This window comes from Theropithecus gelada, chromosome 2 (assembly GCF_003255815.1).
Source record: "Theropithecus gelada isolate Dixy chromosome 2, Tgel_1.0, whole genome shotgun sequence".
Classification (NCBI taxonomy): Eukaryota; Metazoa; Chordata; class Mammalia; order Primates; family Cercopithecidae; genus Theropithecus; species Theropithecus gelada.
In genome coordinates, this window is record NC_037669.1 from 178,143,424 (window position 1) to 178,161,812 (window position 18,389).

At 35.2% G+C, this 18,389-nt stretch overlaps 1 protein-coding gene across 1 annotated transcript in view; it reads left to right on the plus strand.

Annotated features, from left to right (window-relative positions):
- STT3B (STT3B, catalytic subunit of the oligosaccharyltransferase complex) overlaps positions 1-18,389 on the plus strand; it is a 106,485-nt gene that overhangs the window by 43,693 nt on the left and 44,403 nt on the right. The window contains exon 3 of the mRNA XM_025375653.1: positions 2,960-3,247. Within this exon, the coding sequence (XP_025231438.1) occupies positions 2,960-3,247 (288 nt within the window). The remainder of the gene's footprint in view (positions 1-2,959; positions 3,248-18,389) is intronic.

Here is an 18,389-nt window from a genome sequence, read left to right on the forward strand (position 1 = left end):
GGGGGGGGGGGCGGGGGGGAACGCGGGGGGGGGGGCTTGGAGGGGGCGGAAACCCGGCCCCGGCCCCCCAGCCGGGGCGAAAGAGAAAGACCCCGTCTAAAAAAAAAAAAAAAAAAAAGAGATGCATTTTAAGCTGAGAAACTACACACTAACCACTGTACTAGCCGCATTTCATAAGTTCTGATGTGTAGTATTTTCATTATTTCAATCAAAATGTGTCTTAATTTTCTTTGTAATTTCCCTGACTCATGGATTATGTAGAATTGTATTTAATTTCAAACATAAGGGGATTACCCAGTTAGGTTTTTTGCTTTGTACTTTAAATATGTTGTGGTTAGAGAACACCTTCTATGTAATTTCAATCCTTTAAAATTATTGAGACTTGACTTGTGGCTTAGGATATATCCAAATTTTTATAAATGTTCCCTTTGTGTTTAGAAAGAACATGTTTTCCATGATAGTGAGGTGTTGTGTTTCTAGTCTGGGGCATCTTCTTATCCTTGAGGTAAATAGAAAGGCATAAAGAGATGAAGGCACAATAGTAGTTACCATGTTCTGTAGTGGAATTGGAAAAGTATTAAATGGGTTATACATATGGCAGATAGCTATTACCTGCAGTTCTTGTGGTGCTCATCTTATCATATACCTAAATTGTATTACATTTGATAACTATAGTTTTTCTTGTGTGGTTTATACCTTTATCTTAAATTAATCCTCAGTGGAAGCCTATTTTCTCTGAGAGTCCTGAGGTCCTGAGATTTGGGATAATCCCTGTAATAATCTTTCTCATTTGCCTTTGCTGGAGAATTTTAGGGGTTTCACTGGTTTTCGGACAGTTTTACTTAGTTTGAGGTTTCTTATACTTACTTAAGGTTATTATAAATGTAGAGTCCACATTCACACATTTGAATGAGTTCCATATTCTCCTTTAGGACTTTGTTTCTGCTCTGAGCATTGGAAGGCAAGCAGAGTTCCTTGATGGATGAATAGAATTTGTCTAGTTTCATAAGCTGGTCCTGACTTTTTGCTGGTAATTAGGTCTTCACTTTGATCCCTGTGTTGGGTGAAACCCCCCCGTTTTCATTCCTTAAGGCCTGTATCAGGCCTGGTAATGTTTGGCTTTTTTCTTGTCTCCTGTGAGCTCCCATGACGTCAGCACCTACTTTGAATTTCCTCTTCATTTTTGGCATCTGGAGAATTCCCTATCTTGAGCTTGATTATGCTTTTTTTGTTGTTGGGATTTTATTTGTTGGTTTATTTTTGGTTCTTTCATTTAGTAGTACTTCCATGAATCCTGGCTGTTTTGTGTGTGTCATTTCAGTCTACCGTATTATATGGATATATTGACTTACCTTGAAAGTATTTTTAAATTCACTTCCTTCTTTTCCCCCTCATATTGCTGACAGAATCACACACTGGTACCTAGTATTGAATCTGAAGAGGAACAAAATTTTTATGTGTTGAGAATGTGGATGAATTATCATACTTTTTTTCTCCCCTTCCCCCTTTCTCCTTCCATGCATGCAGTAGGTATTGAACATCCACTTTGTGCCAGTTATTTTTCTGGATACTGGAGAAAAATTTCCTGCTCTTCTGGAGCTTACATTCTTGTGAGCATAGGCAGTTAAGAAATAGAAAGTAAATAAGTAAAATAAGTAGTCCGTCAAATGATTGTAAGTGTTATGGAGAAAAAGCAAGAGAGTTAAAGACGGGAGTGTGGGGGAGAGAGGTTGCAGTTACAAATTGTAGAGCAGGGAAAGGAAATTTATAACCTTTGTAGTTTCTGTTGTGGAGTGAAAAAAGAGTCTTTTAGGACTTACCTAAGGAAGCAGATGTAAATGCATGTTTTAGTCACCGAATAGTAACTCAGGAAGAATGTCCTGTTTACTATTCTTGAATCCTTTTAATGTTTAATGTTTCTCTTTTAGAATGAGGGTGGGTATAACTGTTAACTGGCCTCTTCTAGTTTATTATTTCGCTTGTATCCCTAAGTATTTATGTGGTATAAAAAAATTTAATTTTTCAGGAGTCCCAAAACATTATCTCTGAATTCACCAACTGACTATTCCCTCTTTTCCTAGCTAGAGTTGCTTACTTTCCAAATCTAGGGCTTGAAAGGAAGGGACTTTTTTTATAAATATGACTTAAATAGTTTTGTGTGTAATTTTTCTTTATCTTATCTTTCTTTTCTCATTTTCTTTTTTTTTTTTTTTTTTTTTTTGAGACGGAGTCTCGCTCTGTCGCCCAGGCTGGAGTGCAGTGGCCGAATCTCAGCTCACTGCAAGCTCCACCTCCCGGGTTCACGCCATTCTCCTGCCTCAGCCTCCCAAGTAGCTGGGACTACAGGCGCCCGCCACCTCGCCCGGCTAAGTTTTTTTTTTTGTATTTTTTAGTAGAGACGGGGTTTCACCCTGTCAGCCAGGATGGTCTCGATCTCCTGACCTCGTGATCCGCCCGTCTCGGCCTCCCAAAGTGCTGGGATTACAGGCTTGAGCCACCGCGCCCGGCCCTTTTCTCATTTTCTTATGTACACACAAGTATGGGCAAAATTGGAGTATATTAGAACCCCAAATTCAAGGATAAGCTACACTAAGACCCTGTTTTGATTTAAAAAAAAAAAAAAAGTTAGTGGGATCAGTAAGAAAGTTACCTACAGTTAACATTGTTAAACATTTCCAATTTTAATCATTCCATTGTTAAGCATTTTCAATTTTAATCATTCTTGTTTCATTTTCTCTCTGATCTTTTTATGTATTTCCTCCATATATGAGCTAGTTCTTTGTATGCAACACAGAATGGTGTGGGGTTTTTTTTGTAGTTTGTAAAGAAGGCAAATTGTTTTGAGATGTTGCTTTCAAACTTACGGTAAACAAAGTGTAATAATAAAGAAGAGTACATATATTAATATTTTTGTGTCTCATTTTATATGTAATTAAGTTTTCCATTTTTTTCTTCCTAGGTTTACCCAGGGTTGATGATAACAGCTGGCCTTATTCATTGGATTTTAAATACATTGAACATAACAGTTCACATAAGAGATGTATGTGTGTTCCTTGCCCCAACTTTTAGCGGCCTTACATCTATATCTACTTTCTTGCTTACCAGAGAACTTTGGAACCAAGGAGCAGGACTTTTAGCTGCTTGTTTTATTGCTATTGTACCAGGCTACATATCTCGGTCAGTAGCTGGATCCTTTGATAATGAAGGCATTGCTATTTTTGCACTTCAGTTCACATACTACTTGTGGGTAAGTAACATTTAATGTTTTGCTGCCATTAATACTCGTGACCTTTCTCGTGAAACACTTTAGGCTGTACGCAGATTTGTCTTTTACAAATTACAGAGTTGCGTGCAGAGATCTGTATTACTGTTCATAATGTAATAATGGATAACATTTTAAAATATGTCAGGCGTCTCTCAAGTTACGTGTAACTAGATTAATATATAGATAAATCATGGTTTTTCACAAAAGTCCTGTTATGGCTGATTTACCAGTGATGATAATATCCTTTTTAAATAAGTCAGAACTCCAAAAGAAGGGCTATCATAAAACAATCTGTTGATATTTTTGTTTCTTTGTTTTGGGGAGATAGGTAAGAAATAGTTACCCAGGAAAGTTGAAGCATTTTTTGATGGGTTAGAATTTTAAATTGTTTCTGAAACCAGCATTATTTATTTTGCTGCTACCAGGCTGTTGAAACTTAATTATTTTTTCCCCTACGTATGAAATATGATGCTACTTAATCTTGGGTTCAATTTAGAGCTTGCTTTTATTTACGTATTTATTATTTTAGCTTTAGCTTATAATTTTCCAGTGTTAGAAATTACCAAAATTTGTGTGTGTCAATACGTTTTTGTATATTTTATTAAGTATATTTTTAGGTAGCTAGGTGAATGACAGCATAAATTTTCTCTTTAATAATTATTTTACATTGTTCAAAACTACTTGGCTAATGAGTATTTTTGCTCTAGCATGGAATTCCAGAGGAGAATGTTTCTATGTGCTCTGTATAGACAGTGTCTTAATCTTGAGTTTAAAAGAGAAGAAAAATACCCACAGAAATGAAGATGATACCAAGCAGTAGGATGTTGCCAGTGCTGCTATACTTTTCAAAAAGTGTTTTAAAAAACTGTTTATTGTGTGCAGCTGAGAAAAACAAACAAACAAAAAAAACCCTTAAAATCTAGAACCTCTGTTGAATGCCTTTTAATAAACTATATAATATTTTAAATTATAAAAATAATACATGTGTTTGTGCCTTGATCCTGATAATATAATGCTTAGTGAAAAAATAAGTTGTGATAAAATATGTACAGTATGAGAAATCTTTGATGTAAGTTTTTAAGCAGTACAAACCATACTATGTTTGTTAATAGCAGTTTATAATGAAAGTATAAAAATGTGATAGATAAGTTGCACGTACACCAGCTTTGTGATAATGGGTTTTCCTGAGGGTGAGTGGGTGGTACTGAGGTGGCCAGTATTACGGGAGCTTCAACTATGTCAGCTAAAAAAATTTTAAATCAAATATTCTGAAGCAAATGTATTATTTTTGAATTTGAAAGTCTGAATAGCTAGGTTTGTAACTATTTTAATATTCTCTACACTTGTGTATTTTTCAAATACTTTATAATAAATTTAAAAAATAAAATATTCTATTTTGTGGACATTTAGACAACAGAAAAACATAAGGAAAAAAATCACCCAGAGTTAACTACCATTTGCATTTTTGAATTTTGAGCACATTACATTCATAAATAAGTCCCAGTTGGTCATGGTATATAATCTTTTTCATACGCTGCTGAATTTGGTTTGCTAGTATTTTCCTAAGGATTTATCCATCAGTGTTCATAAGGTGATACTGGTTTATAATATGCTGTACTTGCAGTGTCTGTCTGGCTTTTGGATCAGGGTAATGCTGGCATCATAGAATGAATTAGGAAGTGATCCCTTCTCTTCAGTTTTTGGAAAAGATTGAGGATTAGTGTTGGTTCAGTTATTTAAATGTTTTAGTAGAATTCACCAGTGAAGCCATCAGGACCAGGACTTCTCTTTGTTGGGAGATTTCTGATTGCTGATTCAGTTTCCTTGCAAGTTGTAAGTGTCTGCAGATTCTGTATTTCTTCATGATTTAGTCTTGGTAGGTTTTTGTGTTTCTGTTAATAGGAATGTGTTGATGTAAGCTATTCAATGCGTTGGCATAACAAGACGTGATAATACTCCCTTAAAACCCTTCTTGTCCCCTATGGAATCAGTAGTAATGTCCCACTTTCTGATTTTAGTGATTTGAGTCTTCTCTCTTTTTTTCTTAATCTAGCCAAAGATTGGTCAATTGTGTTGATCTTTTTAAAGAACCAACTTTTGGGTTCATTGATCTTTTTTTTTTTCTGTGTTCTTTTTTCGTATATGTTGCTGCTGAAGTGAGCACTCTATTTTATCTCTGTCACAGTCTTTATTATTTATTCAATTTTGTCTTTCTGGAAGCTTTGGGTTTAGTTTATTCTTTCTCTTTTTCTTTTTCTTTTTTTTTTTTTCTTGCTCTGTCGCCCAGGCTGGAGTGCAGTGGCTCAATCTTGGCTCACTGCAACCTGCGCCTCCTGGTTTCAAGCAGTTCTCTGCCTCAGCCTCCTGAGGAGCTGGGATTACAGGCGCCCGCCACTACGCCTGGCTAATTTTTGTATTTTTAGTAGAGATGGGGTTTCACCATGTTGGTCAGGCTGGTCTTGAACTCCTGAACTCGTGATCCACCTGCCTTGGCCCCCCAAAATGCTGGGTTTACAGGCGTGAGCCACCATGCCCGGCCCTAGTTTGTTCTTTTTCTAGTTCACAACTTAGTTTGTGAAGTCAGGTTTTTGATTTGAGATTTTTTTTTGTTTTTGAAAGTAGGCATTTTTGCTATAAAATTTTCCCTTAGTACTACTTTCACAGTTTCTCATAAGTTCTGATACATTGTGGTTTTGTTTTCATTCAGTATTCTCTCATTTTTATTTTTGATCTATTGGTAAGTATCTTGTTTAATTTCCACAAATTCATTTCCCAGTTTTCCTTCTGTTACTGATTTCTGACTTCATCCTGTTGTAGTTGGAGAAGATACTTTGTATGGTGTCTATCTTTTTAAATCTGTTGAAACTTAATTTTCGTCTTTAATTTGTGGCCCAGCATATTGTCTATCCTGGAAAATGTCCCATGTGTACTTGAGAAGAATTGCATATGCTGTCTTTGTTCAATAAAGTGTTTTGCATATGTCTTTTAGACCTAGGTGGTTTGTTGTGTTAAGTTCTATATTATCTCCTTTCTGGCGATTTTATCCATTATTGAGAATAGAGTATTGTTGTCACCAGCTATTATTGTAGAATTGTTTGTTTCTTCAATTCTGTCAAGTTTTTTTTTTTTTTTTAGATTTTTTTTTTTTTTAGATTTTTTTTTTAATTTATTATTATTATACTTTAAGTTGTAGGGTACATGTGCATAACGTGCAGGTTTGTTACATATGTATACTTGTGCCATGTTGGTGTGCTGCACCCATCAACTCGTCATTTACATCAGGTATAACTCCCAATGCAATCCCTCCCCCCTCCCCCCTCCCCATGATAGGCCCCGGTGTGTGATGTTCCCCTTCCTGAGTCCAAGTGATCTCATTGTTCAGTTCCCACCTATGAGTGAGAACATGCGGTGTTTGGTTTTCTGTTCTTGTGATAGTTTGCTAAGAATGATGGTTTCCAGCTGCATCCATGTCCCTTTTCTTCCTATATTTTGATGGTCTGTTATTAGGTACATAAATCTTTGTAATTGCTATACCTTCTTGCTGTATTGAACTGTTTTATTACTATATTATATTTTGGGTTCTTTCTCTTTTGTAACCTTTTTTTAAAACAAAAAAAATTCAAAGTCTGTTTTTTCTTTTCTAATTTTGTAGAGATGAGGTTTCACCATGTTGCCTAGGCTGGTCTCGAACTCCTGGGCTCAAGCAATCCTCCCTCCTCACCTCCCAAAGCGTTGGAATTACAGGTGTGAGCCGCCACACCCTGCCGTTTTTTGTTTTGTTTTGAATTTTGCAGAGTTAAAGTCTGTCTTTTCTCTCTTTTGTTTACTATTTGCATGGAATAACTTTCTGTGCTTTCAGTCTCTTTGTCTTTGAATTTAAAGTGCATAACAGCATGTGGTTGGATCATGTGTTTGTTCTTTCTGACAGTCTCTGTTTTTGGAGAGTTTAATACACATTGGAAGTAATTACTCATAAAGAGGGACTGATTTCTGTGGTTGTGCTGTTTTCTATATGCCTTATAGCTTTTTTTGTCCCTCATTTCTCCATTAGTCTTCTTTTGTGTTTAGTGGATTCTTTTGGTAGTGAATCATTTGAGTCCCCTTTGAGCATATTTGTGGATTGCGTTTTCACTCTGTGGATAGTGTCCTTTGCATGAATTTTAAATTTTTATGAAGTCTAATTAATTTTTGTTGTCGCTTGTGCTTTTAGTGTTATATTTAAGGAAACTGTTGGCCTAATTGAAGGTTATGAAAACTTACACCTCTGTTTCCTTCTAAAGATTTTATATGTCAAGTTCCTCCACTTAGGTATTTGATCCATTTCGAGTTAATTTTTGTATGTGGTGTGAGAGAGGAGTTCCAACTTCATTCTTTTGCATGTGGATATCCACTTATCTTAGCACTGTTAAAAAAAAATACTCTTTTGTTGAATGGTTTTAGCACTTCTGTCAGAAATCAATTGATTATAAATGTATGGGTTTTTTTCTGGACTGTCAATTCTATTCCATTCCCTTGCCATCAGTATGTTGTGTCTTTATGCCGCTACTGCACAGTTTTGGTTACTGTAGCTTTGTAATGAGTTTTGAAATCCAAAAGCATAAGTCCTTCAACTTTGTTCTTTTTCAAGATTGCTTTGGCTATATGGGGTCCCTTGCATTTTCATAAGTTTTAGGATTAGCTTGTTCATTACAGCTTTTCTTTTTTTTAAGTGGCATGATATTGTTTTGTTAATTCAACAGAAATTTTTGTGAATACAATATGAAGCAGGTGCTGTTTTATGTGTTGGTTATACAAGGTTATATGAAGTTGATAATCTAGTAGAAGAAATTATAGATATCATTGCTTTGAAGGATCATATTAACAGAAGGATGGAATGATAAAACATTCTCACCCAGAAACTGGGAGGTTTTCTAGTGAGTTTTTCCTTTGTTTTCTTTTTAAAAACAATACATTTAAATAAATTAGGTTTACAGTGGAAATAGCTTCAGTATTTGAAAATAAGAATACTTGTGTTTGAGTTCTGGCATAAAATACTGTCTGACTCTTGACAAATTGATACTTTTGAATCTCATTCAGTTTTCTCTTAAGATAGAGAAAATGTTTTGGCTACAGAATTATAATAGATAATGACATTTATTTAAAATTTCATTATTACTAATTGAAAGTGGAAGTAATTACAGTTCTAACTATTCTGAAAAGTTGTTTGTAACCCACATGAAGTTATAAAAAGGTGAAAACATTTTTGTAATCTCTAATATATAAATATTAAGTTGTCTAATTCCTCACCCAGTGTTTTTATTTTTAAACCAACTCTTACAAGGTATATGTTTTTAAAATTTAAAAGATAAGTACTTTGTCATAGCATTATTATTTGTTGATGCCCTATTACTGTTACAAGCTGGTGTTGACAGACATTTTAGGATACATTTTTGGATTTGTGTTCTGCAGAGATTAAAACATTTTCATCATGACTGAATAATTAAGAGTAAAGTCTATAGCATAATTGCCAGGGTTTGGTTTTTTCTTGGTTTGATTTCCGGCTCTGTCACTGGAGGTTGTTTAAATCCCCACCCTGTGTCTGTTCAATCAACTATAATATGGAAGTAATAATTGTACTTTCCTCATATAACTTAAAAGTAAATACACATAAAGGTATAGAATATTGTGAGAACATAGTGAGAGGTTAGTACATGTTTGTTACTATTATTTACAAGCACCAGAGTACATGATTCAGAAAACTAACACAGATAAAGTAGTACAAGGAGCAGTGTTTATCATATTGCCTCTTAGAGGTTTTGTTTTGTTTCTTTAAGGTTCCCTCCTGTACCTTTTGTAGTCAGTCTTCTCCCTACCCCATTTCTGGCAACCACTGGTCTGATTTCTGTCTCTCTGTCTGTATAGCTGTGGGAGTTTCTTTTCTAGAATGCCATATAATGCAGACAGTAGGCGTGACCCTGTATATCCGTCTTCTTTCACTTAGCATAATATTTTTGAGAGTGTCAATCATGTTGTTGATGTTTTAGTAGTTTGTTACTTTTTATTGCTGAATAGTACTCCATTATATGGACGTACTGCAATTTGTTTTCCAGTTTTTGGCAATGATGAATTAAGTGGCTGTGAAATGTTTGCATATGGGTCTTTGGACATATATTATTATTTCTCTCAGGTAAATGCATAGGCACAGATTGGTGGTTTGTGTGATAAATATACATTTAACTTTATAAAAAGCTGCTAAGCATTTTGCCAGAGTTGCTGTATTCATTTTGCATTCCCTCCAGAAATACATGAGAGTAATATTTACTACTCCATCACGTGGCATTTTTAAATTTTACCCATTCTTGTAGGTAGGTGGTAGTATCTTATGGCTTTTGTTTGTTTTCTCCCAATGACTGATGAGCATCTTTTCACGTGCTTATTTGCCATCCTTGTTCTTTGATGAAATGTCTGTTCATATCTTGCCCATGTTTTGGTTGAGTTGTTTTCTTACTCTTGAGGTGTGAGAGTTCTTTATATATTTTGGAAATAAATACTTTATCAGATGTGTGCCCTACAAACATTTTCTGTAGTCTCTAAGAGCAGAAAATTTTGATTTTTATGTAATTTATCAGGTTTTTTTTTTAATAGATCTTGCTCTTGGTGTCTTATCTAAGAGATCTTTGTCTACCCTAAAATCACAAAGATTTTCTCAGGTGTTTACTTCTAGAAATTAAATAGTTTTAGGTTTAACACTCAGGTCTGTCATCTATTTCATGTTGATTATGGTGTGGTGCAATATAAGTGTTGTTGGATTTGAATGTTCTGTTTTTCCAACATCATGTGTTGAAAAGACTGTTCTTTCTCCACTGAATTACCTGCTTTGGTAACCTTGTCAAAATCAGTTGAATATATACATATGGGTCTGTTTGGGACTCTTCTGTTTATCTGTGTCTGTCTTTATAACAATACTTTATGTTTTCATTAGTTTCTAGAAACTTTTGAAATCAGGTAGCATGAGTAATCTAATGTTGTTTTCTCTTTTTCAGAATTATTTTGGCTTTTCTTAGCTGTTTGCATCATGTAAATTTTAGAATCACATTATTAACTTATTTAATGAAAAAGCCTTCTGGGATGTTGATTGGAAGGGCATTGAATGTATAAGTCAGTTTGGAGTAGAATTGTTATCTTAATATGTAGCCTTCTGTGAATATGGTATTTCTTTCCATTTATTTAGATCTTCTTCATTTTTGCTTTAATTTTTCTGGATGATCAGGTTAGTGACTTGATCTATTTTAAGCACCTAAAGCTATAATTTTTCCTCTAAGTACTACTTTAGCTGTACCCCATACATTTTTTTATTGAAAAATAATTTGCGTATTATAAAATTTATCCTCTTAGAGAATGGAATTCAGTGACTTTTAGTATATTAACCAAGTTGTACCACCATTACCACTATCCAGTTACAGAACATTTTAACACTCCAAAAAGAAAGCCCGTGCCCATGATAGTCACTTTCCATTTTCACATCCCCTGAGCCCTTAGCAACCAGTAATCTGCTTTCTGCCTCTCTGATTTGCCTATCCTGGAATTCCATATAAAAGGAATTATATAATATGTTGCCTTTTAGATTTTTTTTTTTTTTAATTTTCAGATATAGATGGGGTCTCATTATATTGCTCAGGCTGGTCTTAAACTCCTGGCCTCAAGCTACCCTCCCACCTCAGCCTCACAAAGTGTAAGTGACCTTACCTGTCTTACATCTGGCTTCTTTCACTTACAATAGTATTTTCAAGGTTTGTCTACGTTGAAGTATTTATAAATACTTTATTTCTTTTTGTGGCTGAATAATATTCCATTGTATGATTATCACATTGTATTTCTCCATTTTTCAGTTGACTAAACGTTTGGGTTCTTTCTAATTTCTGTCTATGATGAATAATGCTGCTGTGAACATTTATGTACATTTTTATTACATTTTAAACAAATGTATAAACATCTGTATGCAAATTACTGTAAGAATTGCAGAGAGTTTTTATGCTCTATTTTAGTTTTCATGCTCAGATATTTTCTAATTTCCCATGCGACTGACAGTGTCACCAAGGATGCTGAACTTCTGTCCTACTCGAGATCTTTCTCATGAGTACTTGGGCTTATGAAAAGAGCTTGTGAATGTAAATTCCTCTTATGTCTGGTTTCCTTAGCTGTTTTAACACTTGTTTATTTGCCTTGTGGCTTTAGCTCTCTGATAAGCCTAAGAAAACTTACTATTTTGTAGATCATCTAGAATTTCTCCCTTATTGTTGAGGTGAAAATAACATTCTCTTGCAGCTTTCCACATCCCAAGCACAAGTGGAATTCAGTGCATCTCCTAATACTGTGAACCAAAACACAAGATGGCCCACGTTTGTAGGCCTAGAGCAGTACTTTCCAATAGAACTTTCTATAATGATAGAAGTGTTTTATATCTACTCTGTTTAATAAGATAGTCACTGGCCATATGTATATGGACATTTTTTTGTGTAAGTACTAGGTGCTTCACTATAATATAGGTAATAGAACTGAGTTTTACCCTTAAAATATTTGTCTAAAATATTTATTTCTTTTAAATCAATTAGGAAATGTTAACTTATTCTAGAAACAGAGGACCTCATAATTTGTGAGAATTATGTAAAGTTAATTCCCTAAGCCTAATCCATTACAAAAATATCTCTTTAGACTAGTCATCTGAATTCACTAAATTTCTGCTAGATTTGCTGAGTATAGAGGAAGAAAGCCGTTTGTAAATTCTGTTGGAATACAGTTTTTGTGCCATGTTTGGGCTACCGCTAGATTTTTGCCTTTTATTCCAGTTTACATTTTTCCAGTGTCGTTTTCTAGAAATTTTATAGTGTTGCACTTTACATTCATGTCTGTGATTCATTTTGAGTTATTTTCTTTTTTTTTTTTTTTTTTGAGACGGAGTCTCGCTCTGTCACCCAGGCTGGAGTGCAGTGGCCAGATCTCAGCTCACTGCAAGCTCCGCCTCCCGGGTTCCCGCCATTCTCCTGCCTCAGCCTCCCGAGTAGCTGGGACCACAGGCGCCGCCACCTCGCCCGGCTAATTTTTTGTGTTTTTTTTAGTAGAGACGGGGTTTCGCCGTGTTAGCCAGGATGGTCTCGATCTCCTGACCTTGTGATCCACCCGTCTCGGCCTCCCAAAGTGCTGGGATTACAGGCTTGAGCCACCGCGCCCGGCCCATTTTGAGTTATTTTCATGAAAAATATAAGATCTGTGTCTAGATTGATTTTTTTTTTTTTTTTTTGTATGTGGGTGTCCAGCTGTTACAGCATCATTTGTTAAAAAGATTATTCTTTATGTATTGCCTTTTGTCAAAGGTCAGTTTACATTTATGGGGCTGTATTTCTGTGCTGTGTTCTGTTCTGCTGATTGTTGTTTTCCTGCGCTGTCTTGATTACTATAGTTGTGTAATAAGTCTTGAAATCAGGTGTAGTATCAGGCTTGTTTCAGTATCATGTTGGCTAGTCTCAGTCTTTTGCCTTTCCATATAAACATTCAAATTGATTTGTTGATGTCCACAAAGTCACTTGCTGAGATTTTGATTGTGATCACATTGAATTTACAGATCAAGATGAGAAGGTTTGTTATCTTAACAACATTGTCCTCCAGTGTTATCTATAATAGTTTATTGATTCCAGTAATTTTCTTTCTGATTCTTTGGGGTCTTTTACATAGACAGTCATGTCATGCATGAAAAAAAGTCAGCTTCATTTCTTCCTTCTCAGTTTGTATACTTCTTATTTTCTTTTCTTGTCTTACTGCATTTGCTAAGACTTCCGTTACAATGTGAATAGAAATGGTGAGAGAGGACAACTTTGTCTTGTCCTGATCTCAGGGGGAAAACATAATTACTAATTTATTTCCGGACTCTGTTCTGTTCCATTGATCTACATGTCTATACCTACCTCATAAACATAGATCTAGAAGTCTGTACTGACCCGATTACTGTAACTTCATTGTACATTTTAAAATTGGGAAGTATTGTATTTTTATGTATTGATCATATATTCTGTGACCTTGCTAAACTTGCATGTTAAAATTTACTTTTTATATTCCTTAGGATTTGCTACACACAAGATCATGTTATCTTTAGAGACAGAGGGTCTTTGCTACTTTTTTCCTGAACTGTATACCTTTCATTTTTTTCCTTGCCTGGTTGTATTGACTGGAACCTCTAACGTCATGTTGGACAGGGTAGTTTTTCCTGCCCTATTTCCTGAAATAATTCTCATAGGATTGGTATTACTTCTTCCTTAATTGTTTGGCAGTATTTACCATTGAAGCCATGTGGACCAGGGAAGATTTTTAATATGAATTCAACTTTTTAATGGCATAGTTTTATTCTGATTTTCTATTTTTTCATGAGTAATTTGGTAATACGTATCTTTTTAAAAGTCTTTTTATTTTATCTAAGTGACCTAATTTGTAGGCAGAAATTGTTCATAATATTTCTTTATAAGTCTTTGGATTTCTGTACAATCTGTAGTGATGTCACCTTCCTTATCCCTGGTACTGATAATTTGTATCTTCTCTCCCTTCTTGATTAGTCTAGATAAAGCTTATCCAACTTTTGGTTTCACTGATTTTTTTTTCCTTTACATTTTCAGTTGCATTGATTTCTTGGTCTTTGTTATTTCCTTCTAATTTGCATTTGGTTTACTCTTTTCTAGCTTTTTGAAGTTGAAGCTTAAGTTATTTTCTCCATTTCTACTTTTCTAGTATAACTATTTAAAATTATACTGGATTTACTTCTTTAACTGTATTCTCTGTATTTTAATATGTGGTGTTTTCATTGTCATGTGGTTGAATATTCTTCGAATTCAGTTTCTTTGACTCATGGGTTTTTTCTAAGCATGGTGTTTAATTTCCAAATATTTGGGATTTTCTTAGCATACTTTTTTTTTGTTGATTTCTAATTCTGTTGTTGAAGACCATACTTTGCATAATTTGTCTTTTTAAGTGTATTGAGACTTGTTTTATGATCTAGCACAGAAGTCTGTGAAGTGTGGCCCATATGTAGGTTACCTGCTTTAGTAAATAAAATTTTACTGGAACACAGCCCTGGCCATTCATAAACATACTGCCTTTGGCTTCTTTTACACCAGAATGACAGAATTGCATAGTTGTGACAGATCTGGCTCGTAAGTGTAAATATTTACCATCTTGACTGTTTAAAACAAGATTGCTGTATCCTGGTCAAGCATGTTCTACATCCTGGACAGTAATCCACATGTGCTTGAAAAGAACATGTATTCTGCTGTTTGGAGGTTGCATTTCGTAAATTAATGGTCAGGTCAAGTTGGTTGATATTGTCCAAATCTTCAGTATGCTCATTGTTTTTCTTTCAAGTTCTATCTTCAACAATATGGTTGGAGATTTCAATAACTGCCTCTCAGAAACTGTTTCTTCTTTTAGTTCTGTTAGTTCCTGCTTCATGTGTTCTAAGGATTTGTTTTAGGTCCCTGTACACTTAAAATTTTTACATTTTCCTGGTATATTGACCCTTTTATTATAGCGAAGTAGTTCTCTTTGTCTCTAGGAATGTTGTCTTAAAATCTGCTTTGTTTGATTGATTTGGTATGATTCTTGTTTCTATGGCTTATCTTTTTCTGTCCTTTAAAATCAAAGTATTTGTATCTCTGGATTTTAAAAGTTTCGTTGACTGCATATGGTTAGATCTTGCTTTTTTATCCAGACTGACCATCTCTGCCTTTTTATTGGAGGTTTTAGTCGATTTACATTTAATGCAGGTTTTAAATATTATTTGATTTGCTCCTGCCATTTGCTGTCTTCTTTTGTGTTGAAATGCATTTTTAAGTATACCATTTTAATTCCCCTAATTGTTTAGCTGTTATTGCTATTTATGTATAACACTTGATGCAGAGAACGAATTATACATCTTAATATTACAGTCTACTTCTACTTAACATAATTCTGGTAAAATATAGCACCTTTGCTCCAACACAGCTTTATTTTTTTTCTCCTCTCCTCTGTGCTGTTAGTGTCATGTGTATTATATCTATGTATGTTATCTACCTAACAACACAGATTATATTCATATAATTTATACTTATTAAGAAAACAATCAAGAGAGTCTTCTATATACTCCATATTTACCATTTCCAGTATTCTTTATTCCGTCCCGTGATCTGAGTTTTCATTTGTTACAATTTCCTTTTAGCCTGAAGGATTTTCTTTAATATTTTTTCTAGAGCAAATCTGCTGTAATGGAATTTTTCAATTTTGCCTTCATTTGTCCCCCAATTTTTTTGAACTAGGGTAAAATTGACATAAAATGTATGTTTTAATCATTAAGTATATACTTTATTGGCATTAAGTACATTGATTATACAACTGTCACCACCATCCATCTCCAGAGCTCTTTATTTTGCAAAAATGAAACTCTATACACATTAAACAGTATCTCCCCTTTCTACCTTCCCCTCAGCGCCTGGCGCCACCATTCAAATTTCCCTCTATGATTTTGACTAAATACTTCACATAGGTGGGATCGTATAGTATTTGTCTTTTTGTGACTGGCTTGTTTCACTTAGCATAATGTCTTCAAGGTTTATCCATGTTGTAGCATGTCAGGATTTTCTTCCTTTTTAAGGTGGAATAATATTCCATTGTATGTATATACCATATTTTGCTTACTGATTCATCTGCAGATGAACACTTTTATGGTTTAGCTACTTTGAAAGTGGTTATACAAATCTCTTTCCAAGACCTTGCTTTTAATTATTTTGAGTATATACCTTGTAGTGGAATTGTTGGATCAAATGTCAATTCTATTTTAAAATTTTGACGTAATGCCAAACTGTTTTCCAGAACAGCAGTATCAATTTACATTCCCACCAACACTGCACAAAGGTTTAATTTTTCCGTGTTCTTGCCAACACATGTTATTTTCTGGTTCTTTTGATAGTAGCCATCCTAATGGGTGTGAGGTGGCATCTTGGAGTTTTATTTGTAGTTCCCTAATGAGTAGTAATGTTGAGCATATTTTCATATGCTTATTGCCCATTTGTAAAAGCCTACACCTTCTCCAGAGTATTCACAGTGACTTTCTAATTTCCCGTCATATATTTCTTCATATATGTGGTTGATTTTGAATGTCATAGTCTTCAGTATTTGGTTTCCAAAGTGGGGAAAAGCAGAAAAATGAAGGGGAAAGAAGTGCCAGCCCTTTAAATTCCCTGTCAGTCACTTCAGCCAGAGGAGGAGGGGCTTGCAACAATGGGGCCAAAGTGCAAGGGTGATCACTTCTTTGTCTGCTCTTCTGTGACAAAAAGCAGCAATCAGTGATCAGAGTGCAGAACCTCAATACTTGGAGGACAAGTTTCCTCACATCAGATTGATTCTGCCCGAGCAATTATTGTCTAGGTGGGGAGCTGATTCTGTTGCTGCTTGTTTCACTATCTTCCCAGAATCCTCACCCGCCTTCCTTTTTGAAGGATAGTTGTATAAGAATGTATTAGGTTGGTGCAAAAGTAATTGTGGTTTTTCCCATTACTTTTAATGATACTTTTCTCTTTCATTTAACACTTGATAATTTTCTCTTTCATGTAACACTGTGAGTATGTCATACCACTGCCTTTTGTCAAAAATTTTTTTTTTCTGATGCAAAGTCAATCGTATCATTACTTCCCTGTGGGGTTTATTTTTTTCTTTCTCTTTTCAACTTTCCTCTGTCTTTATCTGCCCGTACTTTGCCTACAGTTTGTCTAGGTGTAGTTCTCTGTATTTATTATATTTGGTGGCTTCTTGGGTTTCATGGATCTGTAGATTAGTGCTTACGTTAGAATTTGGGAAGTCGTAATTTTTTCTTTAAATGTTTTTATCTGTCTGTCTTTGTAGCCTCTCCTTTCTTGAACTTCTCTGTTCTTTGGGTTGGATACTTTCTGTTGACCTATCTTCATGCTCACTAATTCTTCTGCCATCTCAAATTTGCTGTTAAGCCTACTTAATGAATTTTTTATTCCATTTATTACGCTTTTCAGCTCTAAAATTTCTAGTTCATTCTTATTTCTCACATGTATAGGAGAATATATATATATATATTCTATATGGAAATTTCTGTTATTATATTTTTCTTTAATTTTCTTAATATAGTATTCTTTAATTCCTTGAACATACAACAGCTGTTTTAGAGTCTTTATCCTCTAACTCCAACATCTGGGCCCACTCACAATTAGCTTTTATCAACCATGTCCCCTTCCCCAAACTACAAGACATGCAAAGAAATAAGAAAGTGTGACCCAAATTTGGACATAGTTTTGGGTTGGAACTTACCTGTGTTATTTTTTAAAATAGCTTATCTGAACATGCAATTTTCTTATTTCAAAGCTTCTACTACTGGACTCCTTAATACGTGTAAATGAAGACCAAATGGTGAGCATGACTTATTGTCTGGGAAAAAACTCAATCCGTATTTTTTCTCTGCTTTCACACCAAAACAATAATCATCAGTACAGAAGACTCATGTGACCTCAAAATATTTGGCGATTTCTCCCCATTGCCAAGCAGTTAATTCTGCTGCAGACACCAGCTGGTGTCCTCTAAATAATTTCTGACGCTGCCTACCTGGAGATAGCATGAGATCCCACAGGTTAGGGGCCTGTCCCCAAGACACCGTCCCAGCTTATGCCCCCAGACACCAGTTGTAAGTCCAGGCCTCTAGAACTTCTGATAGCCCAGCTGAAATTAGGGATTCCCATCACCCCCTCAAGGTTTTCTTTTGGACAGAGTCTCGCTCTGTCCCCAGGCTGGAACGCAGTGGCATGATCTCGGGTTGCTTCTACCTCTACCTCCCGGGTTCAAGTGGTTCTCCTGCCTCAGCCTCCTGAGTAGCTGGGACCCCGCCACGCCACCATGCTCAGCTGATTTTTGAATTTTTAGTAGAGACTGGGTTTCATCATGTTGGCCAGGATGGTCTCGACCTCTTGACCTCGTGATCTTCCCGCCTCGGCCTCCCAAAGTGCTGGATTTACAGGCATAAGCCACCGGGCCCAGCCCCCCTTCACAGGTTTGATCGATGTGGTAGATCGGCCAACAGAACTCAAGGAAACACTTAGCTCAATTTATTGGC